The sequence below is a fragment of the Amblyraja radiata genome, chromosome 41 (genome assembly GCF_010909765.2).
Source record: "Amblyraja radiata isolate CabotCenter1 chromosome 41, sAmbRad1.1.pri, whole genome shotgun sequence".
NCBI classification, from domain to species: Eukaryota; Metazoa; Chordata; class Chondrichthyes; order Rajiformes; family Rajidae; genus Amblyraja; species Amblyraja radiata.
This window is the reverse complement of record NC_045996.1, coordinates 2,013,512-2,039,533: the sequence shown is the minus strand read 5'-3', so window position 1 is coordinate 2,039,533 and position 26,022 is coordinate 2,013,512. Positions and strand designations below refer to the sequence as shown.

General features: G+C 46.6%; 1 protein-coding gene across 1 annotated transcript in view; it reads left to right on the top strand.

Moving 5' to 3' along the window:
• LOC116967717 (sphingosine kinase 2-like) overlaps nucleotides 1–25,083 on the top strand; it is a 54,153-nt gene extending 29,070 nt beyond the window's left edge. The window contains 4 exon segments of the mRNA XM_033014322.1: nucleotides 22,332–22,473; nucleotides 22,873–22,988; nucleotides 23,340–24,660; nucleotides 24,662–25,083. Of these exon segments, the coding sequence (XP_032870213.1) occupies nucleotides 22,332–22,473; nucleotides 22,873–22,988; nucleotides 23,340–24,660; nucleotides 24,662–24,778 (1,696 nt within the window). The 3' untranslated portion in view covers nucleotides 24,779–25,083.
• The last annotated feature ends 939 nt before the right edge of the window (nucleotides 25,084–26,022 follow it).

The window sequence follows — 26,022 nt, the reverse complement described above, 5'->3', positions numbered from 1 at the left end:
GTGATGGACATAGCGGTCGACATTTTAACATACACCAGGGGTAGCAAGAGAAAGAACCACACCAAATTAATCAGCTTCTATTTCTTACCCGGTATACCAAACGCGGCAAGAACAGGATAGTATATGCTCGCGATGTAGTAAATTGCTGGATATCCCATTTTGTATCCGAAGCAGCGAATTTGGAAAATGCTCTAACTCCTCTCATCCGCTGGTGTTTGGTTTCGCGACCTATTATACAATCAGGGCACATCGACAGTGACAATTAGCGCGACCGTCAGCTCAGTCACCTCAGACACAGTCTAGTGAACAAAGAACCCGTAAACAATTTGCGCTCATTGCATCATTGTACAATGAAGTCGGCACCTCAAGGATGACGCAAACATTTTTTTTTGATTTCTTGTGACTCCACTCAGACGGCAATATTGTACGTTCAGATTTTACATAGGGATAATGAAGAGTGAGTGCAATTTAATTTAGGACGAGAATCACGTTTGACAATTGCAATTATTTATAAATAGTGTAATTTGCAAAACTAAGGAAGGGGTATTAATTTGTTGGGTTATTGGGTTGAGGTACTGTCTGCCTGGATCGGAGAATTCAAAGCGATCTCCTGAATTTCTGTCGAATTGAACGATTTGACCTTTACCCGCACGTGGATGAGATGTAGCAGATAAATTGCCACCATTTACTAAACTCTTAATACATCAACATTTGGAATGTACATATAAACATAGAAACAGAGAAAGAGCAAATAGGAGCAGGAGGAGGCCATTCGGCCTGTCGAGTCAGCACCCCCATTCATTGTGATCATGGCTGATCGTCCCCAATCAATAACCCGTGCCTGCCTGCTCCCCATATCCCTTGATTCCACTAACCCCTATAGCGCTATCTAACTCTCCCTTAAATCCATCCAGTGATTTGGACTCCACTGCCTTCTGTTGCTGGGAATTCCACAAATTCACAACTCTCTGGGTGAACACGTTTTTTCTCTCCTCAGACTTAAATGGCCTCCCCTTTATTCTAAGACTGTTGCCCCTTGTTCAGGACTCGGCCAAAATTAGGAACATTTTTTCCTGCATCTAGCTTGTCCAGTCTTTTTAAAATTTCATATGTTTCTATAAGATCACCCCTCATCCTTCTAAACTCGTGAATACAACCTTGTCTTTTCAATCTTTCTTCATATGACAGTCCCGCCATCCCAGGGATCAATCTCGTGAACCCTAGCTGCACTGCCTCAATTACAAGGATGTCCTTCCTCAAATTAAGAGACCAAATCTGTACGCAATACTCCAAATGTGGTTTTACCAGAGCCCTATACAACTGCAGAAGAACCTCTCTACTCCTGTACTGAAATTCTCTTGTTATGAAGGCCAGCATCCCATTAGCTTTCTTCACTGCCTGCTGTACCTGTAAGTCAACTTTCAGTAAACGGTGTACAAGGACGCCCAGGTTTCGCTGCACCTCCCCCATACCTAAACTAACCCCATTGAGATAATAATCTGCCCTCTTATTTTTGCCACCAAAGTGAATAACCTCACATTTATCTATATTATACTGCATCTGCCACGCATCTGCCCACTCACTCAACCTGTCCAGGTCACCCTGCAACCTCCTAATATGCTCTTCACAGTTCACACTGCCACCCAGCTTTGTGTCATCCGCACACTTCCCAGTGTTGCTCCTAAATCCCTCTTCCAAATCATTAATATATATGGTAAAACAGTTGCGGCCTAAACACCGAGCCTTGCGGCACTCCACACGCCCCTTCCTGCCATTCTGAAAAGGACCCGTTCACTCCTACTCTTTACTTCTTGTCTGCCAACCAATTTTCTATGCACGTCAACACCCTACACCCAATAGCACACGTTCTACTGTTAGTCACCAGTCTAACATGCGGGACATTATCAAAGGCTTTATGAACATCTAGGTACACTACATCCACTGACTCCGCTTCATCCATTTTATTTGTCACTTCCACAAAAAATTCCAGAAGGTTAGCCAAGAATGATTTTCCTTTCATAAATCCATGCTTACTTGGACTAATCCTTTACTGCTATCCAAATTGCTCATTATTACCTACTTAATAATTGACTCCAGCATCTTTCCCACCACCGAAGTCAGGCTAACTGGTCTGTAATTTCCCGTTTTCTCTATCGCTCCTTTCTTGAAAAGTGGGATAACATTACCTGTACTCCAATCCACAGGAACTGATCCTGAATCCTATTTGTTATTTTCACCAGTCTGCCGTGCGGGACCTTATTTTTTCTAGTTTTTCTATATTTCTGCATTAATTTCTTTAATTTAGATTAGTTTGGTATCATCCTGGTTACCGACGTACAACATTTTTAACGGCATTTCTTAGGCACCGTTTCAATCAACGTCTTAGGGTTAAACAGCATGAATCCATGCCCTTCAGCCCACTATGTACAGGTCCGATCAAGTGGGCCTACTGAGCAAGTCTCATTTACCAATCGCTGCAATTAACATGCCTTCTTAACTCTTCACACTTGAATCCTCTTCAGTAACTTCCCCTGAAAACTCATTCCGAATTCGGTTCAATCTCCGAAATGAGCCGTTAGTCTGACATACATTTTAAATCTGATACTGATCACTGTAATCCTATGCAGTCTGGTTTTATAATACTACTAGAATACGTGGGACCTGTTGGGTGTGTGGGGAGGAATGGGGAGGGGGGAGGGGAAGGTGGAGGACGGAAAGGGGAAGGGCGTTGGATGGAGGAGGGGTGGTAGATGGGAGGGGGGAAGGGGAATGTGTAGGTGGTGTGAGGCGGTGGGGGTGGTGTGGGGGGTGTTGGAAGGGGATGTGGGGGGGGGTGTGGGGAGGAGGGAAGGTAGAAGGGGGAGGGATGAAGGTAGGTATGGGATTTGCTGTGAGGGGGTGGGGTTGTGTGGGATGGTGGGTTGGTGTGGGATGGTGTGGGGTTGTGTGAGGGGTGTGGTGGTGTGGGGGATGGGTAAGGGGTAAATTGGTTATGTGGGGGGTAGTGGGTGCGTGTGGGAAGGAAGTGGGGTGGGAATGGGGAGGGGGAGTGGGGGTGGGAAAGGAGGGGCGTGTGGAGAGGAGGGAGAGGGGGGAGGTTGGAAGGGGAAGGTGGGTGTGGAGGTGGGGAGAGGGGGTGGGGTGGTGGATTTGTGTGGGAGGGGTTGGGTGGTGTTGGGGCGACGGCGTTGTGTGGGGGGGAAGGGGGTTGAACGGTGGAGGGGTAATGGGGATTTGTGGGTTTGTGGGGGAGGGGGGTGTGGGGCGAGGAGGGGGAGGGGGAATGTGGGATGGGGAAGGGGCAGGGAGAAGGAGAAGGAGGGGATGTGTGAGGAGCAGGGGAGGGTGGAGGGGGAGGAAAGAAGGGCGATGTGAGGGGGAGGGAGGCTTTGTGTGGGATGCAGGGTCTCCACTCAGCGGCCACAGGCCGCGGCACCACACAGCACATCCCGACTACATACAGCTGCTTTTCTGACTCCACTAATCAGCTTTCCCGACTCCACACAGCGGCTTTCCCGCGTCCACACAGCGGCTTTCCTGAGGCCACACAGTGGCTTTATCGGCTCCACTCGGCGGTTTCTCTGGATGCTTTCAAGAGAGCGCTAGGTAGGTATCTTAAAAATTGCGGGTCTGGCGTTATGGGGAGAAGGCAGGAACGGGATACTGATTGGGGATGATCAGCATGATCACATTAAATGGCGGTGCTGGCTCGTACGGTCGAATGGCCTACTCCTGGACCTATTGTCTATTGTCTATTGTCACTCATGCGGACTCATTCAGCAAGGCTTGTATACTCAGCCCCGCCTCCGGGTTTTTAATTCTCCAGCGGGTGCCGGAAGGGGCGTCACTTTCATTGTGACTGATAGGGGAGACCAATTTGCTGTCACACGATTTTTTTAAACCTTCATAAATGTTCTCATATTTCGACGGTAGGAACAATACTTGTGGCCTTGGAGCAGAGGAGAACGTTGAGTAAATTGGTGAAAGTATCCTAGCGATATAGGGTGACGTTTTAGCACAAATTGAATTACAACGCAGACCGGAAGTGGTCAAGATGAGAGTTTTAGTAATAGTATAGATGCTCTGGAACAACGAGTATTCGCTTGATCTACGCCCCTGATTGTATTGTTGGTCACCAATAACGTGATCCCGAGCCGTCTGTGCTCTGAAGAAAAATGACCCACTCGTCTCAACCTGTCCGTATGACTCAAGGCTGCAGGCTCATGTATTATAGCTCGTTAAACAGACATGATCAAAGTACACTGTGTCGTCTCGCCAGCAACCTGTGCCACTGTATCATGATGTCACATCGTTTGTACTCATTACCATTCCTGTTGAAGAAATGCGTGCGAAGCACTCTTCACCGTACTGTACGCCTGACCAATTTAAGACAATGGGTATGATAAACTTAAATCAAACCAGAAATCATCTACTTAAGATGTTTCTCACCGATATGATAGGGAGGAAGGAATCTTCCAGAGCAGACTCATTTATTCATCTTGCAAATCAGGTGTGACCATTGGCATATTTGGCTATCCATGAATACTCGGGGTTTTGGTGTTCTCAAGAAGGTTAATCCTGACAAGACTGTTTGAGCGTCATGGTTCTCTGCCTCCCAGCAGCTTGTGAAGTGATCGCCATTAATTTATCCGTCCCAGCGAACGTTACTTGTATATTCACCGATGCTTTGGCAGCTATAATATGCTTCCATTGTAATGCGCAAATCGGTAAAACTACTTGATCATACTAAAAATGTTCAAGCAGAGAAGGCATTCCCATAATGGTCTGAAGAAGGGTCTCGACCCGAAACGTCATCTATTCATTCGCTGCATAGATGCTGCCTCACCCGCTGAGTTTCTCCAACATTTTTGTCTACCGAATATAGTTGTGCGTATCCACACTGTAATGAACTGTATAATGTTGGCTTTGTGTTTCAACATATACCAAATCTATATACTTTGAATTGTGGATTAAATCGGGAATATTTCCAAAACAATGTTTTCTTTTTCTTGACGAATATACTTTGAAATTAGTCTGCTTCAGCCTCTGAGTCACTCAGTTCAAAGGGTCACAACCGAGGAGATCTCCCGGTCTGTTCATTCATTAAAGACCTGGTACATATCTCCCGGTTCCTCTCACAGATATTTAATTTTATGTCCATTTGGAAACATAGAAACTAGGTGCTGGAGTAGGCCATCGAGCCAGCGATTGTGATCATGGCTGATCGTCCCCTATCAATAATCGGTGCCCGCCTTCTCCCCATATCCCTTGACTCCACTTGCCCCTAGAGCTCTGTCTAACTCTCTCTTAAATCCACCCAGTGACTTGGCCTCCACTGCCCTCTGTGGCAGGGAATTTCATAAATTCACAACTCTTTAGGTGAAAACGTTTTTTTCTCACCGCAGTCTTAAATGCACTCCCCTTTATTCTAAGACTGTGGCCCCTGGTTCTGGACTCGCCCAACAATAGGAACATTAGGTGAATTTCTTCACCTAATTACACATTTGCCCCCAAAACACCTCTAAATTGCCTTCTGGTTTATTTGAATCCCGTCAGTGATTAGGCATTTCTTCACTCCCCTTGTCCTTCCTTATTTCATTTTAAGATTCACCAGGCAGTCATTTATGATCTTACCCTCTTCTACAACGCATTCGTTAATTTCTGCAGGTATTACTTGTCTCTGTTTTACTCTTTGACCAACCTTACCCAGGATCCCGGTATTTGTTACGATCTGCGCTTCACTGTCCCAAATACACGTTGATCCTGTGCATTTTATGCTTTGATGCTCCCCACGATGCAGATGTATAACTCCCTGCAAGCACATGATCTCAATAACACTTTGCTAGAACATTCATTGTCATAAGTGGGTTGGCCTGGCCATTTTTAAAGCAATTATTCCTGATCAAATCCTTGTTTTTCAATAACTATATTGAAATAACAAAGTTCTGGTCACGATTTCAGAACTGTCACGACACGTAGGCCCGGATCATATATTTCACTCAAAATACAGCAAAATACTTAGCCTTACCTCTATGTCTCTACATAATACGTGCCAACACGCCCAGAAATTACGCTCCTTTGATGCTGTTATCTCTTTTTTGTTTTTGTTTTTGTTTTTGTTTTTTTTGTTTATTTTATTAGAAGTTAATAGAGTACAATATAGTATTGTGGAACCTAATTTTAGGTGGCAACTATGTCATACCGTAATCCATTCTATGTACAACCTCTAGATTTATGTTTTGAGAAGGAAGTAAACAAGACAAGAAAAAGAAAACAATAGAAAGGGGAAAAAGAGGAAAAATAGATGGTAGAGAATAGAAAAACGAGAAGTGTGTATATAAAAAAAAAAGAAAAAGTGGAAAGTAGAAATAGGAGAGAAGTCCCCTTAAAAAAGAAATTTTCAAATCTTTATTCGGAGATGAAGATCTATCCACGGCATGAACTGAAATCAGCAATCTTTACGGTACCGCTGCATCACATGATTCCAAAAAGTCGATGAAAGGAGACCAACTCCTTAAGAATTGGTCATATTTATCTATTAGTCGGAGTCTCATTTCTTCAAGGCGTGCTATGTCCATCATATTCCTAATCCACATTTTAACAGTTGGTATGGTTGTATTTTTCCAAAATTTAAGTATCAATTTCTTTCCAATTATTAACCCATAATTAAAAAAAACTTTTGGTCTTTATTTAAATTGATATCTTCTACTATTATTCCAAATATAATCCATTCCGTTTTAGGTTCTATTGTGGACTTGGAAAGCTTTGTAAATATATCAAATATATCGCTCCAAAATTTAATCAACTTTGTACATCCTACAAATGAATGTGTTATATTAGCGTTTTGAAACAAACATGTATCGCATCTGGGAGAGACGTTTGGTTAAAATTTATTCAACCTCGTTTTTGAATAATATAGTCTATGTAATAATTTGAATTGAATTAAATTATGTCTTGCATTAATAGAACAATTATGTGTGTTCATCAGTTACTTTTCCCATCTATCCTTCGAGATCTTTATCATTAGCTCATGTTCCCAATCTTCTCTTAGTGCTTCTGTTGAGGGTAATTCTCTATTTAATATATTATTGTAAAGGTATGATATTAGTTTTTGTGAATCAGCCTTAATATTCATTGCTTCTTCTAAAGGGTCTAAAAATATAGTTTGAAATCTATGTATATATTTCTTCATAAAGTCACATATCTGTATATATTTAAAATATTGATTATCCTTCAGTTAAAAATTTAATTTTAAATGTTGAAATGATAACAGTTTGCCCAATTCATACATGTCCCCTACTTTCCTAATCCTCAGTCTATCCCATTGTTGATATGTATTGTCGATGAGAGATGGTTTGAATGCGGGGTTGTTCAATAGTGGGGTTAGTAGTGATAGATTATTTAATTTCAAGGATACTTTTATTTGTTTCCAAATTCTTATTGTATTGTAAATAATTGGGTTATTCTTATATATTATACTATTCAATTTTATCGGTGAGAGCAAGATCGTTCCTAAATCGTGCGGATAGCACTCCTCTTTCTCCATTCTTATCCACTCCAACTGCTGAGTGGAACTATCCAACCAGTACATTTTGTTCTTAATATGCACTGCCCAGTAGTAATACATAAAGTTAGGTAATGATAAACCCCCAACTTCTTTAGGTTTACACAAATGCTTTCGTTGAATTCTGTGTGCTCTGTAATCCCATATAAAATTAGTGATAGTAGAATCTAGTTTTTTGAAAAAGTATTTTGGAATATATATTTGATCGCTTGAAACAAATATATTAATTGTGGTAAGAAAGTCATTTTTATAGCGTTAATTCTACCTATCAATGAGAGCGGGATCGTTTTCCAAAATGCAATCATATCATACAGTTTATTTAATAGTGGCATAAAATTGGCACTAAATAATGATTTGTGTCTTCTCGTAATTTGAATACCCAGATACTTAAATTTTTCTGTTGCGATTTTGAAGGGGAATTTTAGTAAGTGTCTCGAATCCTGTGGTTTTAAAGACATAATTTCGCTTTTATTCCAATTTATTCTATATCCTGAAAAAGAGCCGAATTCTTCAATTAATTTTAATAATGTGGGTATACTCGTTTGTGTATTAGTAATATATAAAAGGATATCATCAGCGTATAATGACATTTTATTCTTTGAGTCCTTAGTGTTTTATCCGTGAATATTCGGGTGATTTCTAATCCTTTCGGCCAGCGGTTCTATCATAAGGGCAAATAGCAATGGTGATAAGGTACAACCTTGCCAATTACCCCTTGATAAGCAACATTTTGGAGATAGCATATTGTTAGCTAATATTGTTGCCGTAGGTCTATCGTAAAGTAGTTTAACCCATCTAATAAATTCTCTCCCGTATTAAATTTTTGGAGTACCTTGTATAAATACTGCCATTCTACCTGATCAAATGCCTTCTCTGCATCCAGCGTAACAACCGAAATATCTTCATTGTCTTCATTGTGAGAGTACATTATATTGAAAAGCCTTCTCAAATTATTAAATGATTGTCTTTTGGGTATAAATCCCGTTTGATCCGTATTTATTAAATTGTTAATATAATTATTTAGTCTTCTAGCTAGAATCTTTGCTAACATTTTCTGATCCGTATTTAGAAGTGAAATAGGTCTATAAGAACCCGGTTTATCTAAATCTTTATCTTTTTGTGGTATAAGCGTTATTGATGCTTCTGATAGGGTTTCTGGTAGTTTATTTTCGGTATAAGCCTGCATGTATAAATTGAATAATCTTGGTACAATTGACTCCTGAAATCTTTTATAAAATTCATTACTAAAACCATCTGGTCCTGGGGTCTTCCCATTTTTCAGTGAGTTTATTATTTGTTTTATTTCTTCACTAGTAATCCGTGCTCCTAATTGCTCTTGTTCTAAACTATCCAATTTTGGGAGATTGCAATTATCTAAAAAAATTGTAATTTTACTAACATCTGTATTTATTTTAGATGTATATAAATTATGATAAAATTGGGCAAACCTCTTATTAATATCCTTTGGCAGTGTTAGAAACTCACCCTTATCCGATTTAATTTTAGTGATAATTTTTTCCTTTTCTTGTTGCTTCAGTTGCCTCGCAAGTAATTTATGTGGCTTATCCCCAAATTCGAAGTGTGCTTGTTTTGTAATTTGGAATCATCTTACTACTCTTGCCGATAGTATTCTATTGATTTTATATTTCAATAAAGTTATCTTATTATGTTTATCTATGGTTGGGTCAGTTGCATTGTCCAGTTCTAGTAATTTTATTTCCTGTTCTATCCGCTGAAGTTCTCTTTTACTTACCTTATTTTGAAAACTTTGGTAAGAGATTATGACGCCGCGAATATATGCCTTGAAGGTTTCCCATAATAGCGGTGCAGAAATACCCGGCGTGTCATTTATTTCGAAAAAATGTTTTATTTGTTCTTTTATATACTCATAGCCCTGCGGGTTATTTAATATGTGTGCGTTGAATCTCCAAAAAGGTTTTATACCCGGCATTCCCTCAATTTTAAGTATACAAGTCAATGGTGAATGATCAGAAATAATACTATTATGATATGATGGTTTATTCGTATACGGGATTAATTTTGTGTCGAATACGAAAAAGTCAATTCGTGAATAAGTTTTATGAACTGATGAGTAAAATGAATATTCCCTACCACTTGGATTTGCTATTGTCCAACTATGTTGTTATTTTTTATATAAGTATTTAAAAATTCACAGGTCTTAATTTTAACAAGACGCTTCCCTACCTTATTGATTTATCTAAGTATGGGTCTATAACACAGTTAAAATCTCCCCCCCATTATTATATTTTGATAATTATGCTCTGCGATTAAATCTATTATTTTCTTAAAAAATTGTGGGCTATCAAAATTTGGCGCGTAAATATTTATCATAGTTAACGGTGTATTGTAAATTTCTCCCGTGACTATAACGTATCTTCCCTCTTTATCAGATATGGATTTCTTTAATTTAAAAGGTATACCCTTCCGAATTATAATGGCCGTGCCTCTTGCTTTAGAGGTGAATGAGGAGTAATAGGTTTGACCTATCCAGTTTGCCCTTAATCTGATCTGAGTTTGTTGTTTCAAATGTGTCTCTTGTAGGAAAGCAATATCCATATTTAATTATTTTAATTGTGCCAAAAGTTTACCCCTCTTAATTGACTCGTTCGCACCTCTGATGTTCCAACTACAGAAAGTGAGACCTCCGATATTTGTTCGACTATTATCTTGCATTGGCTATTATTACCAGACTGTATGATTCATGTGATGCAGCCAAGTACCTCGGAATCCCGAATCCAGAGTTGTCCTTCATAATGTCTGCAGTAGTTTTACATCTCCTGACACTATTAAACATAATTAAGGGAAAGAGAAAAACATAACATAAAGTGTACATACAACACATAATTGTGAATAAACCAAAAAAGTGAGTGTAAGTTATCAAAAAAGCGATATCTTACAAAAAAGCCACCAATGGTACCTAGGATTGTTTTTAAATTGACCTCCGTCGATGAAATTATGCACTGGGCCTTACCCCCCTATTAAGGTGTGACCCAACGTTAGTCGGTTCCCTCTAGTTGTAACCACAATTATCATATCAGGTCAATTAATAGCTGAACAGTTTAAAATAGATAAAATAGAAGCTAGAAGATTAGGAGTAAAATAAAAGTAATTATGGGTTAAATTACCTCGTCAATAATTACACTTTTCATTAACCTGTATGTTAGTTAATTCATAATTAGTATTTAAAATATATGTCTAACCTCCCCCATCATTCCTGCTATATAGTTAGTCGTGTTAGTAGAGTACATTACGCCTTTAACGTTAGTTGAGTTTATTGCGCGTAAGTAGTTAATTAGTTAGTTAGTTATATGTTATATGTGTAAATAATAGGTCATATAGTGTTGGACAGATGCATCATATCATGGCCATTTCAAAAGGGGACAGTTTCATAGTTGTCAGGGCTGAAGGACTTGGCAACAAGCCTGCGACCTTGAGCTTCCATCTGTGCTTTCAGTTCAGAAATTTAATTCGGGCTGTGTTATTGAAAAACACGTTCTTGCCAGCTAAGCCTGTCTGGTAAGCGTCTGAACAGTTCGAGTGTCTTAATTGAAACAGAGAAAACAAGTTCCACAGATAAAATGGCTATTATTCTGCTCCTCGTTGAATTTTGTTTAAAATCTCCTGGGCATATTTGCAAGCAGAGTCCGGGTCCGTGAATGAGCATTGCTTGCCGTTAAACGAAATGAGCATTTTCGCTGGATAGATCACGCCATAACGAACTTCAGAATGTCCATATAAAATACTGCTTGCCCTTTTAAACTCGCGTCTTTTTGCCAGAATTTCCCGAGGATAATCCCTGTAGAATTTTACGATATTATCAGCGAATGTAAGATTTTCTCCATAGGGTATCATCTTTAATAGATTTTCCAAAGTTGAAATGTCTAGGAACTTTACGATAATTTGCCTTGGCGAAGCACTAACATGTTTTTGGAAGCGACCCACTCGATGTGCCACATCTATCTTTGTTTTTTTTCTGGCAGTTTGAAAACATCTTTAAGTAGATTAGTGATAAAATCACGCATTTGAAAGCCGTGTTCCGCACCCTCTTTAACTTCTATTATTCTCAGGTTTTGCCTTATTGATCTGGCCTCTAAATCTTGACATTTCTCATTCAGTTTATTCGTTAGCTCCCAATTCATATCGTGTTGTTTTTTCAAACCTGTTATTTCGTGGCTCATCTGTTCCATTTCACCCTCCATCTCTTCCATCAATTTTTCCGTGTCTGTTAATTGCTTCAGCAGGGAGTCATGTTTATTGTTATACTCTCTCTGCATACTTTCCAATTCCTTCGCAGTCCTCGACTCCAAATCTTTAAACTGTTGGTTTAGGGCTACATAAAGCTATTTTACTTCGCCACAGCTATTATCAATTTTCTTAAAAAGATTGTCCTCCATAGTGGAGAAGTTGTTCTGAATTGTAGAGTTCATTTTGGCAAATTGCTTCTGAAGATCTTTAGTAATGTCTTTAATAACATTAGCTCTTACCGTTTCTTCCCAGGTTTTCATTTCTTTCTCCGTTGTATCACTTCTCGCAGCCATATCGCTTGTTGGTTGTTGAGGCTCCGGCTCCTCTTCCAATCTTTCAAAAGTGGGTTCAGGAGTGGTTTCAAGCTCATCCAGAGCTTTTTGGAGCTGGAGACTGATTGTAGTCTTCTTGGGTCCTCTCTGACCTCTTCTCTTTTTCATCCGATTTTTATCGATAAAATAGTTTTAAATCCCGTATCCACCGGCACCGTTTGATGGAGTCAGTACCCTCGACGTTCAGCAATCCCGGTAAGAGTTTTTAAATCGATCCTGGCATGGGAGTCGACTTTAAACACGATTTGTCTGGATGAGAGCTCAGTGCAGCTGCCTTCACTGCTTCATAGCAGCCACCGGAAGTCTCTGATTCTGTTATCTCTAAAGCCATGAAAGTATTATTTGGGAACTGAAATCGCCATATGCGAAAACCATATTATTTTAATAAAATCTCTCTGCTGCGTGCGCGCACACTATCATCTATCTCATGGGAACCGATGAGATGGTTGTGATGCAATTACAGCCTCGTGAAGAGATACATTTTAGTCCAGGTGGAACTGTACATCTAAAGTGCCTTCCTATATGTATCCCACAATATTGAAATAAGACATTCAGTTATGAACAGTGTAACAGTGTTCATTCTGCTCCACACTCCACTTCACCATATGATTTTGATTTTATTATTCGGGATTACGAGAAAGCATTCCTGCCCGTCTTTTAACCAGTATAACTGAAGAGGTGCCAGCAGTCTTCAGATCTGTTAAGAAGGTTCGAGATCTGACCAAGTGAATACTACAATGTCGTTTACGGAATGGGCGGAAATCCCGGGTGGCACGTCCCCGCCCCCCCGCCATCTTTTGAGACGTGGTGGCAACCCCCCTCCCCGCCCACCCCATGTCTTGTAATCCGGATTTTGAAAATCGGTGAGTAAAAATCTGTTAAAATTCCGCTTTCCGTGAGACAATGGGGGTGTAACTGTTATGCGCTTGTTAAATGTCTCTATTAACATCGTATTAACACGATGTGTCACCAATTGTGTTTTGACCCACAAGTTTTACTGAAGGTATTCATGGTGAATTTCTTAAAACTTTCTGATGCGGGTACCATTATAATTTGAAACAATTGGATGTATTGGTGGATGGGTAAGATTTAAATGGGTGGAAGAAACTGCCATATTGTCGCCCCAAACTCTCTCTACCGTGTCTCTCTCTCCCTCAGCCTCTCTCTCTCTCTCTCTCTCTTTTTTTCCCCAAGACTTTATTCAACACATCAAATAATACAACAGATCACGTCATACACAAAACGAAATTACATTATACCAAGTGTCATTATAGTACAACATTACAATCATTATTCACAATACTCTCAACCCCACGCGGTGACCAGCGCCAACGGAATACCTCCAAAGTCCCCGTGAACACCGCATGTTCCCTCTCCAGGGACACACGTGCACGGACGTAGGCCCGAAAGAGGGGCAAGCAGCCGACTCTTGCCTGACCATCCATCGCCTGCTGCCTGGACCCGCGTATGGCCATCTTGGCCAGGCCCAGGAGTAGACCGACAGGTACGTCCCACCCTCCCACTTGGCTCTCCCCACACCCTGCCTTGTGTCCAAACACAAGAATCGTAGGACTAAAATGTAACCAGAACTTTAGGAACAACCCCTTCAGATATTGATACAGGGGCAGTAGCCTCTCACACTCCATATAAATGTGGAACACGCTTTCTTCCTCGCCACAGAAAATACAGGCAGCGGAAGAGTCCGTGAACCGACTCAAAAGTTTGTTACATGCCACCGCTCTGTGCAGCACTCTCCACCCCAGGTCCCCAATGTAAAGGGGGACATCTCCCGTGTAGAAGGACCCCCACTGGGGACCTTCCCCGCCTTCAGGTGGTAACACCGTCCGCCATGGAGTGTCGGGACGGGAGACGAAGGCAAGGAGGTGCAGAATGTGCAGGAACATTCTATACAGTGAGCGTCTCTTCGCGTCACGAAACGGCACGCTAATCATCTCCGAAAGGCGGCTCAGGTTGTGTGGAGCCGGTGCCCGGGATATATCCCGGAACCGAGGCCCGATGAACAGATCTGACGGAGCGGGTAAGAGCTCATTCAAAACCACTCTCGGCTCGCGCCTCTCCTCGACACCGCCATGATTTGGTGAGGACCGGCTACTCCCGCAGCCGCAACTTCCCCCTCCCCTCGTGGAGCAACACGCTGGCTGAAAACAACCATATTCCTCACTCTTAACACAACCCGGTAGAAAACAGGCAAGCCCCTTAGGGCGGGTCGACTGATGCCCGCCTCCGGGAGCCGCGAGACCCCCCTTAGACAACGACCCCGTCGGAAAAAATACGTGGCCAAAACGTGCCATCTGGGGGGGTTCTCTATATATATATACCTCCTCAGAGTCCTGAGGCGGAGAGCCGCCACCTGGGTACGCACGCATACCAAGGACTGGTCACCCTCCTCTAACGGGAGACTCAGGACCGCTGCGGAAACCCAGTGCTTCCTATTTCCCCAAAAGAAGTCCACCAGCTTCTTCTGTAAAGCATTTACAAAAATGGAAGGCGGGACAAGAGTAGCCAGCCGGTACCATAACATGGAGGTCACCAGCTGGTTTATGACCAACACCCTCCCATGAAAAGAAAGAACTCCAAGCAGGCCTGACCAGCGCCCCAGCCTGGCAACCACTTTCGTCTCCAACTCCTGCCAGTTTGCCGGTCAAGCATCCTCAGTGGGACTCAGGTACACCCCCAGATAGAGGACGTGCGTGGTGCTCCACGCAAACATTACCATCTCCTCTGGCAGGGAGTCCACCTGCCACTGACCCACTAAAAGTCCAGAGCACTTGCTCCAATTAATCCTGGCAGAGGATGCAGCCGAGAATATCTTCTGGCAATCACGCATCCTCCGCAGGTCACCAGGATCGGTGAACATAAGGAGTACATCATCGGCATATGCCGGAAGAACCAACTCCACCCCCGGGCCCGGTAGGGCCAGGCCTGTCAACCTCCTCCGAAGAAGACACAGGAACGGCTCCACACAGACCGCGCACAACTGACCTGACATGGGGCACCCCTGACGGACCCCCATCCCAAAATGAAAGGGAGCCAACAACGCACCATTAACCTTCACAAGGCACTCCACTGCAGCATACAAGAGGCGGACCCGGGCCACAAAATGCGGTCCAAATCCGAACAAATGCAACGTTCCGAAAAGGTATTCATGCTCTACCCTATCAAAAGCCTTCTCCTGATCAAGAGACAGAAAAGCAGCTGACTGACCAGTTCCCTGTTCTAGATGAATCAGGTCCCTAACCAGATGGATGTTATCCTGAATGGACCGACCAGGGACTGTGTAGGACTGGTCATGGTGAATCAACTGAGACAGCACGGAGCCCAGGCGATTTGCCATCGCCCGTGCAAAAACTTTATACTCTGTGCATAGGAGAGAGACCGGGCGCCAGTTTTTCAACAGGCGGAGTTCCCCCTTCTTGGGCAGCAGGACAACAACTGCTCTACGCCACGAGAGGGGCATCTCCCCGGTCGCCAGGCTCTCCCCCAGAACCAACATGTAATCACCCCCCAGGATACCCCAGAAAGCTCTTACAAACTCTACCGTCAGCCCATCCAGCCCCGGGGACTTACCCCTCTTGAGCTGATGCAATGCTCGAGTCAACTCCTCCAAAGATAAAGGGCCATCAAGAATATCGGCCTCATCCCTATCAATAATCGGTAGACTCTCCCACAGGTCCTGCTGAGCTTCCCCACTGACTCTACCTGCGGAGAACAGGGGTCCATAAAAGGACCTGACCAAGGCACTAATCCTCTCTGGATCCGTGACAGAGGAGCCATCATCTGCTAGCAGCTCCACGAGCTGTTTGCGGGCTCCCCGCCCTTTCTCCAGAGAGAAAAAGAAAGACGAAGCTCGATCCAGATCGTGCAGCATCTGGACCCGCGCCCTCACATAAGCGCCTCGGGACGTCTCAAGTTGCAGGTTCCTCAAGGCTTCCTTCTTCTCATGAAACACACCCCCCATTCGCAAGATTCACCTCCAACCTGACCCAGGCGAGACTCTGCGTCCCTCGGCTCCCTCTCAAGCTTCTCAACCGCTGAGTCCCGCCCCCGGTCGACCCCCACGTGTATTCCTTACAAGAAATACGGATGTGAGCTTTCCCCACATCCCACCACTGCCTAAGGGAAGAGAAGCACCTCTGCCTCTCTCTCCACCTCACCCAAAACCGACTGAATGACTCCCGGAAACACCGATCCTCCAGCAGCCGGTTATTAAAGTGCCAGTACGCAGACCCGGCCCGAGCGCACGCTGGATTAAAATCCGCACGCACCAGACAATGGTCCGAGCATGGCACCAGCTGCATTGAGGCCGCCGAGACACGGGAAACAAACGCTCGGGAGATATAGATTCGATCAATGCGGGATCCACCGCCCTCAGACCTCCGCGAAAAAGCAGTGGAGTCTGGGTTGAGGTCCCGCCACACATCAACCAACTCAAAAGAATCAATCAACCCTCTCAGCTTCTTCGCTACAGCAGGGGCACACTGAGTACCAGAACGATCTCGCACCTCAAGTGTGCAGTTAAAGTCCCCCCCAAGGAAGACACACTCTCCCCGATCAATAGTGCTCAACAGAGCACTCACCTCCTGAAGTAGGCCGGCCTGCATCGTGCCGGAGCTGGGGGCATACACGTTAATGAAATGCAACGGCATGCCATCCAGGCTCACGGCCAGATGGAGCAAACGTCCTGGCACAACTTCTTGCACTTTTATAATATTGGGCAAGAAATTCTGAGCCAACAGAATGGCCACCCCACTCGAATTTGAGCTAAGATGACTCATATAGACCTCACCTTCCCACTCCAATCTCCAGGTGGGTTCATCACTGACAACAGTATGCGTCTCCTGCAGAAAACACACTGCAAATTTCCCCTCCCTAAGGACCGATAAAAGCTGGAATCTGCGAAAACTCGCTCTACTCCCGTTTAAATTTAGGGTAACTAATGTGAATGCACTGGTACATTAGTTTGAAATCCTCCCACTTCTCCTGGGCTCTGTAGCCCTCTCTCTTAGGAACTCCAAAAAGCCCCTAAGCTGGCCCTGCTCAGAGCCTGGAAGACCACTGTCCTCGCTGGCAAGGATAGCCTCGAGAGTTTCAACTAAGGCCGACAGATCACCCCACCGTCTCTTAGCGGCCTCAACCTTTTTCTTGTTGCTGCGGATTGTTTTTAGGAATTCCAGCAACTCGCAGATGATAGCACTTGGTTCGTCCTTGGTTCCTGGGCTATCGGCCAAGTTTCTCGCACCTGACACAACACGCTCAGCATCACCAAGGTCATTTTCAGAAGTCGAAAGACCAGAGCTCTCTGGAATTTCGCCAACCCCTTCACACAAACTGGCCCCATCCCTCTCCCCCTCCTCCGACATGTCACCACCCCCAGGATCAATGCCGGGGAAGGGTCCCGAAACCCCTATCCGCATCACGCAGCCCACTGCCTGGCTGGGCTCCTGCGCTCTGTCCTCACCCTCCACATCTGGGCCTGGGGAAGAGAAAACAAGAGGCACCCCCAGGGTCTGTGGTAAACTGGCACCCCCAGAATCCGAAAGAAGGTCGCTGCCCGAAACAACTCCGACCTCCACGGCACCGAAAGCACCCCCTCCACTGGCAACACCCAGAGGCTCTCCACCAGTCTTTTTCCTCTCCCCTGCCAACTCAGCCGGCAGTACAATACACACCTCGGCACCTCCACTGGCTCCAATATTGAGCACTGATTGGCACACCATTCCCCCCGGCCCCCCTCCCTCGGGCTGACTCTGCTCGTCCCCCGTCTCAGGGTCCACACTACCAGGGGAGATTACCCCACCCTCCTGCGTGCTAACACCCTTAGTAGGCCTCTGAAACGAGGGGACCTCCTCCGACCCAGAGGACGCACCCCCAGGGGAGCCAAGATCAACACACGATGAGATACCTCCCTCGGAGGGCCCCTGTGATGAAAGAACCTCCCCCCGCCCAGAGGACACAGCTCCAGAGGGGTCTACCCCGTCACCTGACCCTATGGTACCCTCGAGAGAACCCTGAAGCGGAGGCTCAACCTCCAACCCAGTAGACGTCATTTCCTGACCTCCACCCACATCGGTGGTGGAAGGACTGGAAAACTGCACCCCCCTTACTTTGGACTCACGTCCATGCTCTTCCTCGCCAGGCCCAATCCTCCTTTTTGTCCCACTAGCATGCGGCGGTGTGGTGACCTCCATAAAGAAAGGGTCTTCCTCCTCCACACTACCCCCAGCCACTTTACCACCCGCACGTGTTACCTTCCCTACTCCCGTCAGAGCCACCTCAGCTCCTTGCTGGGCCACGGCAGTTTCACTCTGGGCCTCCCTGGAGCTAACAGGCACCTCTTGGGTGATTTTTTTCTGCTTTTTCTTCCTCTTCTTCAGCTGCTCCCATTCCTCTCCTCCCTCCCCCTGTGCCTCACCTTCAGCCACCCCCACATGTTCAGAATGTAGGGGGTGGGGGCCCTCGCTGCCCCGGGTCCCCAAGGCGGAAACTACAGACCCAGAAGGGCTATCCCCGCTGCCCCGGATCACCGAGGCAGTGCCAGCAGCCCCAGCCAGGTCAGCGCTCCACCCCGCCCCTCCGAGGCATGACGAGCCACCGCTGATGGGCCAGCAGTGCGTTCCTGGGCCGCTGCGCTAGACGTTCTGGCAGCGACCCCATGATTAGGACATTCCCTACGGAGATGTCCATAACCACCGCACGCATGACACCGTGCCTTTCCCCAACTCCAACGCACGGTTCTAGGGAGACCCCTACACTCCACCTCGAAACTCCCCTCATCGCCTTCCCCCTCCCCCACCTTCACGAACACCCTCCTTTTGAAACTGAGAATCCCTTTTTCCTCCGGGTCCCCCCCCGGGTGCATGAGCCTAAAGCACTTAGACCGCACCTCCCCAATCTGAGACAGGTGTGGAATGAGTGTCGCATCCGGAATACATGTAGGGCAACTCCGCAGGAGAACCGGTCTCACCCTGGACACCCATGGGTCCACCTGTATATGGACCCCCCCCACTGAAATCCCCCTCTCCACCACTGTGGCCACATCCTCCCGTTTCTTCAATATCATCTCAACCTTTCCCCTCTCGAGCTCGGAAGAGACAATAGCCCCCCTACCAAGAAGGGCATTCATAGCCTTCGTAATTGCTCCCCTGGACATCTGGGGCCCAGTTTGAACCGAGATACCAAAACTGTCCCAGTCCAAGTCAACATGAGGCTCATGTTCAGATGGCCTCGCTTCCGCTGCTGATGTCGCTGCTGCGTAGCTCCTCACCTTCTGCCGCGCCCCCGCCATCGCCATCCGGGCAGAGGCACAAACCAGCTCCCGTCCCTCCAGCAGCTCAGCAAATTAATTCCCAGGGACAGTCACAGTCCAAAGCAATCCTCAAAAAGCAAAGTCCTCCAGCTGAATAAGGAATGTTCCAAACTCGTCCACGCCAGAATGCCAGGTCGCCCTTTCTTGCCGAACACAAAAGCACCGTCTTCACATTAAGCCAGGCAACCGCACTGTGCAAAATGACTTTAGGGCAGAGAATCAGTGCCAAACACCGCAAAGGCACCGAAAAACTTCAAACCCTCGATATCCAGGCACTCTTGGCAGTCCGCCAACGACAGCCGCACCCTGCTCCCTCGACAATGCAGAAAATTATCAAGGGATTTTCGCGCTAAATGGAGGAGTCTTTAAAGCATTGGAAAGTTTCAACAGTCCAACAATAAGTCAGACTATGAATCCCCACTGCCTCTGTTCCTTTCCCAGCGACAGAATACTTCAAGGCTGCTTAAAACTCTCAGCCACTGGAGCTGAGAGACACAGGACTGTAGGCGGATCGAATGCTAGCGTAAGAGTCGCTAGCGAGCTATATCACTCGCTCTGATCCTCGCTCTGATATCTCTCTCTTTCTCTCTCTCTCTCTCTCTCTCTCTCTCTCTCTCTCTCTCTCTCTCTCTCTCTCTCTCTCTCTCTCTCTCTCTCTCTCTCTCTCTCTCTCTCTCTCTCTCTCGCTCTCTAGTCATTTCAAAAACATATTAAAAAAATCCAGGCGCATTGCCCAAGTGGAACTACAACGTAACAGGTAAATAATAACGTCAATGGAAACAACAAAAACGGCAAGTCAAGTCAGAATGTGCAATAGGGACGACAGATGGCACAATGGGCTAAGTGTTCGGCTGGCAACCGGAAGGTAGCTGGTTCGAATCCCGCTTGGAGTGCATCCCGCTTGGAGTGTTGTGTCCTTGGGCAAGACACTTCACCCACCTTTGCCTGTGTGTGTCCTTGGGCAAGACACTTCACCCATCTTAGCCTGTGTGTGTGAATGTAATTATGTGAAGCACTTTGGGGTCAATGCAAGTTGACTAGAAATGTGCTATATAAATAAAGACATGTAATTTAAATTTAATATTTCACATTATAGTGTTGTGTGAGTACAAAATATTGACTATGGGGGCTGTGTGCTCAGTGCAGAGCAAAGATAATAGAGGAGCTCCTCTATAATCTTTGGTGCAGAGATCATAGTGGTGATGGCCTTGGCGTAGCAACTTTGTTATCTTGTGGTGTGTGATTTGATGGACCTGTAACGCTTTCCTGAGGGCAACATGGGAAACAAATGATGTGCGGGATGAGATGAGCCCTTTAGTATGCATGATGCCTTCCGCAGGCAACGAGAGCAATAGATCTCTTCCAGGACAGGCAGGTTTGTGTTGGTGATCTTCTGGGCTGTATTGATGACTCTGCAGAGTCTTCCTGTCAGCCACAGAACTGTTGCCGTACCACACCAGGATTCCATGTGTCAGGACACTCTCTATGGAGCAACGGTAGCATGACACTAGCAGCTGTTGTGGCAAGTTGACTTTCCTGAGTGATCTAAGGAAGTAACAGCCTACAAAGGCCTGTTACCTTTATCATCGTTACTTTTTTTGCATATGTTTCATTCATGTTCTTTATCTCTCCACATCATCGTCTATATCTCTCGTTTTCATGTCCTATGACTTTCAGTCTGGAGAAGGGTCTCGACACGAAACATCACCCATTCCTTCTCTCCAGAGATGCTGCTGACCTGCTGAGTTACTCCAGCTTTTTGTGTGTATCCTGGATCTGGTGATAAGTGCTTTAAGCCTTTGTATCAATTTCATAATGAAAAGGGGGTGCAAGTGGCCCTTGAGTATGTTTTCTGCTTTATAAGGCAGCGATAAGTGCAGATGTGTGATGGACTGGGCTGCGTCCACAACTCTTTGCGATATCTTGTGCTTTTAGGCAGAGCAGTTGCCAAACCAAGCTATGATGCATCCTGACCTGGCCCGCACCGCCATTTAATATGATCATGGCTGATCATCCAACTCACTATCCTGTACCTGCCTTCTCTCCATACCCCCTGATCCCTTTAGCCACAAGGGTCACATCTAACTCCCTCTTAAATATAGCCATTCTGTGGCAGAGAATTCCAGAGATTCACCACTCTCTGTGTAAAAAATATTTTTCTCATCTCAGTCCTAAAAGATTTCCCCTTCATCCTTAAACTGTGACCCCTTGTTCTGGGCTTCCCCAACATCGGGAACAATCTTCCTGCATCCAGCCTGTCCAACCCCTTAAGAATTTTGTAAGTTTCTATAAGATCCCCCCTCAATCTTCTAAATTCTAGCGAGTACAAGCCGAGTCTATCCAGTCTTTCTTCATATGAAAGTCCTGACATCCCAGGAATCTGTCTGATGAACCTTCTCTGTACTACTTCTATGGCAAGAATGTCTTTCCACAGATTAGAAGACCAAAACTGTACGCAGAGATATGTTGGGGATTGTTGGAGATACGCTGAACATCCTTGGTCATCTGATGACGTAGACACATTAGTGTGCTTTCTTAGACATAGGTTGGTGCAGAACAAATTGTGGGTGATAGTTACTCTCCTCTCATCCATCTTCCTTTTGTCACCTCAGACACAAGATCATTTAAATTTGTGAGGTTCTGAAAGTAGGGGGAGGGAAATGGAGAGGGGGAAGGAAAGAGACACGAGTTGTGACAGGGGGTATGGGAGCTTGGGAATTTGTTGCCCTAGGGAGAGGAAGCGGGTGTGATAATGTATCCGAAGTCGCTGGAGTGTTGTGGGGTGTTCGCTGTAAAGGCAAAGTCTGTAGTGAGCAGTCAGTCAGTCGTGAGTCTTGGATAGTGGGCATGGAGTCAGATGGACTAACCACTCTCACACTCTCTCAACAGATCATCAGAATCACGCCTGGCAACTGGTTCAAGAGATCAAACTGTATGAGTGTGCTGGCATTGTGGTTGTATCTGGTGACGGACTGCTACATGAGGTAAGGCTCACATCTCCCCGTCCCTTCACACGCTCTGGGGTAAAACATGGAGCAGAGCTCTCTCCGCACTGTTCCTCCACATATTCCCGGGGTCAGAAACAATGCTCCGTCCCATCACACGGCCTGGGTCAGACAAGGAACGAAATGCCCTCTGCACTGTCCTGCCATACTCCCTAGGCCAGAAATAGGGTGAAGCGCCCTCTCTCTGTACCATTCCATCAAGCACTCCAGAGGTCAAACATAGAGCGAAGATCTCACTGCATTGTTCCTTCACACATCCTCGGGCCAGAAATAATGTCAAGCTCCTTCAGCACCGTCCCATCACACACTCCCCAGACGGGTCATCGAGTGAAGCTCTCTCTCCACGCTCCCGGCACGCTGTCTCCTTGCGTTTGGCAGGTGATCAATGGGTTGATGTCCCGAGCGGACTGGAAAGCAGCGATGAAGTTGCCGCTGGGAATCATCCCGGCTGGATCAGGGAATGCCCTGGCTGCTGCTGTTAATCACAATGCAGGGTGCGTGTTAGCAAATTCTGGATCAGTGAGGGAGCCAGGGGGGGCAGGAGCCAATGGTCAGGGAGGGGAAGGAGAATGGGATATTTGAGGGGGGGGGAGTGATGTGGATGGTGGAGAGGAGTGAGTGGCCTCTGGTGGAGGAAGGGAGGAGTGAGGGGCCTGTGTTGCACGAGGGAGTGAAGCCTCTGGTGAATTGAGGTGTGAGTGAGACGTCTGGCGGAGGGGGAGAGTGTGGGGCCTGGGGGGGCAGTGGAGAGGGAGTAGAGGCAGTGAGTGATTGGAGTAGGCGGGCGGGTGAGGGAAGGATCTCAGCACTAACGCATTGTCCACCTCCTTCCCCAACTCTGCCAGGTTCCGCATGTCCACTGGGGTGGAGCTCCTGGTGAACTGCGTGCTCCTGCTGTGCCGAGGGTCGGGCCGGGGTCTGGCCACGCTGCTAGACCTGGTGTCGGTCACCACGGCGACGGGCCGCCGCCTCTTCTCCTTCCTGTCCGTGGCCTGGGGCTTGGTGGCGGACGTGGACGTGGAGGGCGAGCGTCTTCGCCGGTCCGGGCCCGCCCGCTTCACCCTGGGGACCCTCGGTCGCCTGGCCACACTTCGCCGCTACCCCGGACGCCTCTCCTACCTCCCGGCCGTCCCACGCCTCCGCCGCAGCGGCACCCTCTCCCCCGGACCCCCGCCCTCCCGCCCGCCGCTTGGAAGGACCCTCTCCGACTCGGGGCCCTGGGGCAGGGGCCACGACCACTCCCCGCCCCCCTTATCGGCTTATGAGGGCTTCTCATTCGAGGGGGCTTCCTTCGCCGAGGAGGAGGAGGAGGATGATGAGGTGGGTGCGGAGGGAGGGGAGGCAAGAGCCGTGCTGCTTAACTCTGAACGGGAGAACCATACGCGCAAGGACCCTGCTGTGGTGAGCTCTAACGGGGGCTCAACACCCGAGGGTCTCAGTTCAGAAAACTCCAACATCTCCGCTTCTAAAGACCCTTGCCTGGGTTGTGGAGGGCCCTCGGTGCGTGTGTGTCACGATCTAGGGAACGCTAATATCTGTGCGCAAAATGACCCTGGTCCTGTAAACTCTGAAGAATTCCCCGCTCAAGAGCAGCCTCGTCTAATGGTCGAACGAGACTCGGCGAGGGAGGATCACGTTCAAGGGAGCACTTATAACCTGGCCCGTAAGGCACCTGGTTCACACAGCCCTGAGGTGAACAACCGTGTCAGTCAGGACCCTGGTCTAATCACCTCTGAAATGGGTATCCCAGCTTCTGGGAGTGTTGGCCGGCTGAGTGACGGGGACATTTCCGGACCTCAGGGACCAGGAGTCGTCGTTCGCATCCAGCGGCCCCCCTCTGCCCACCCGCTGCCCCGGGATGATCTCCTGCCCCCGCCGGGCGCGCCGCTACCCCAGGACTGGGTGACGGTGGAGGGCGACTTTGTGCTGGTGCTGGCTATCTACCAGAGCCACCTGGGGGCCGAACTGATGACCGTCCCTCCTGCACAGTTTGCCCAGGGCGCCATCCACCTCTGCTACGTGATGGCGGGCATCTCCCGCGCCTCCCTGCTCCGCCTCTTCCTGGCCATGGAGAAGGGGGCGCACTTCGACCTGCGCTGCCCGCACTTGACCTACGTCCCCGCCACCGCCTTCCGAATCGAGCCCCTGGGCGGCCGGCCGGCCGGTCATCGTCACCGTGGACGGGGAGAGGGTGGAGTACGGGACCGTGCAGGGGCAGATCCACCCCGGCCTGGCCCGGCTCGTCACCGGCTTCCCCCCCTCGCCCCAAGCTAGCGGACACTGAGAGCCGCCCTGGCAATCCTCTATAACCTCCCCACCTCTCCTGCTCTTCCCTGGCACCTACCGACATCCCGACCCTTCCCCGGCTCATTTTCTCGCCATCCCTCCCCCATTGAGATCCTTCTTCACCCGCTCTCCCTTTTCCGCGCTCTCCTCTATATTTCTTCTCATCTCTCATCTCTCCTGCCCACAAAGCGGGAAACACACGGACATTCCCTGGGGAGAGGGAAAATCCTATTGTACGTCAGTGCGCAGTTTGCACAGCGCCCCCGGCTTGGTTTGGAGCAGGGGGTGGGGGTGAGACCCCTGTCCCCTGCACACCACTAAGCCCCTCACCTCCCTCCCCGAACCACGAATATTCGGGTTGGGAAGCATAGCACTAAACCTCAGTTTCTCGCTCGAGGTCCCTCCCATTTACCCCTGTCTCCGCAGACGGGACCTCGGGTCAGAAATCGCCCGCATCTCCCAACATTTGTCTTTGTGTTATGTGTAATTTATTTATTTATTTATTTATTTATTTTTAAATTAGAAGTACGGTAAATTACAATAACACACAACACATATATCTTAATACATTTTTTGTACCGCTTCATTTTTTTTTTTAAGCTTTAAGAAAAAGATAGAAGTAAGGAAAGTAAAGAAGGCGCGCAAGAGTCGTGAAGTGCAAGAGAGTGTTGGGAAAAGAAAGCCCCTTAGAAAAGAAGTTAGAGAAGGAAGTAAAGTAAGAAAGTAGACCCTAGAAAAGAAAAAAAAGAAAGTAAGGACAATCGCTCTATTATAACATTAAACTCCGCAGAAAGACTACCAACCAAGTCTGTTTTTGTTGTTTTACCTCCCATTGCCAGGTCCTGATACCATTTATTTATTTATTTATTTTTAAAATTACTATTGCACCCCATGCTTGTAATAGGTCCATAAACGTGGACCACGTCTTTTGGAATTGATTTGCTTTACCTGCTAAGAGGAATCTCATCTCTTCCAGATGTAATGTTTCAAACATATTTGATGTCCACATTTTTATTGTTGGTGTGGGCGCATTTTTCCAGAATTTAAGTATGAGCTTTTTTCCCATTATTAGCCCGTAATTGAGTAAATTCTTCTGATACACGTTTAATTCAGGGATACCTTCCGATATCCCAAAAATGATCCATTCTGGTTTTGGTACCAGTTTTATTTTAATTAATTTTGAAAAAATATCAAATATTCCATGCCAGAATTTTTGGATTTTTGTACAAAAAACAAAAGAAT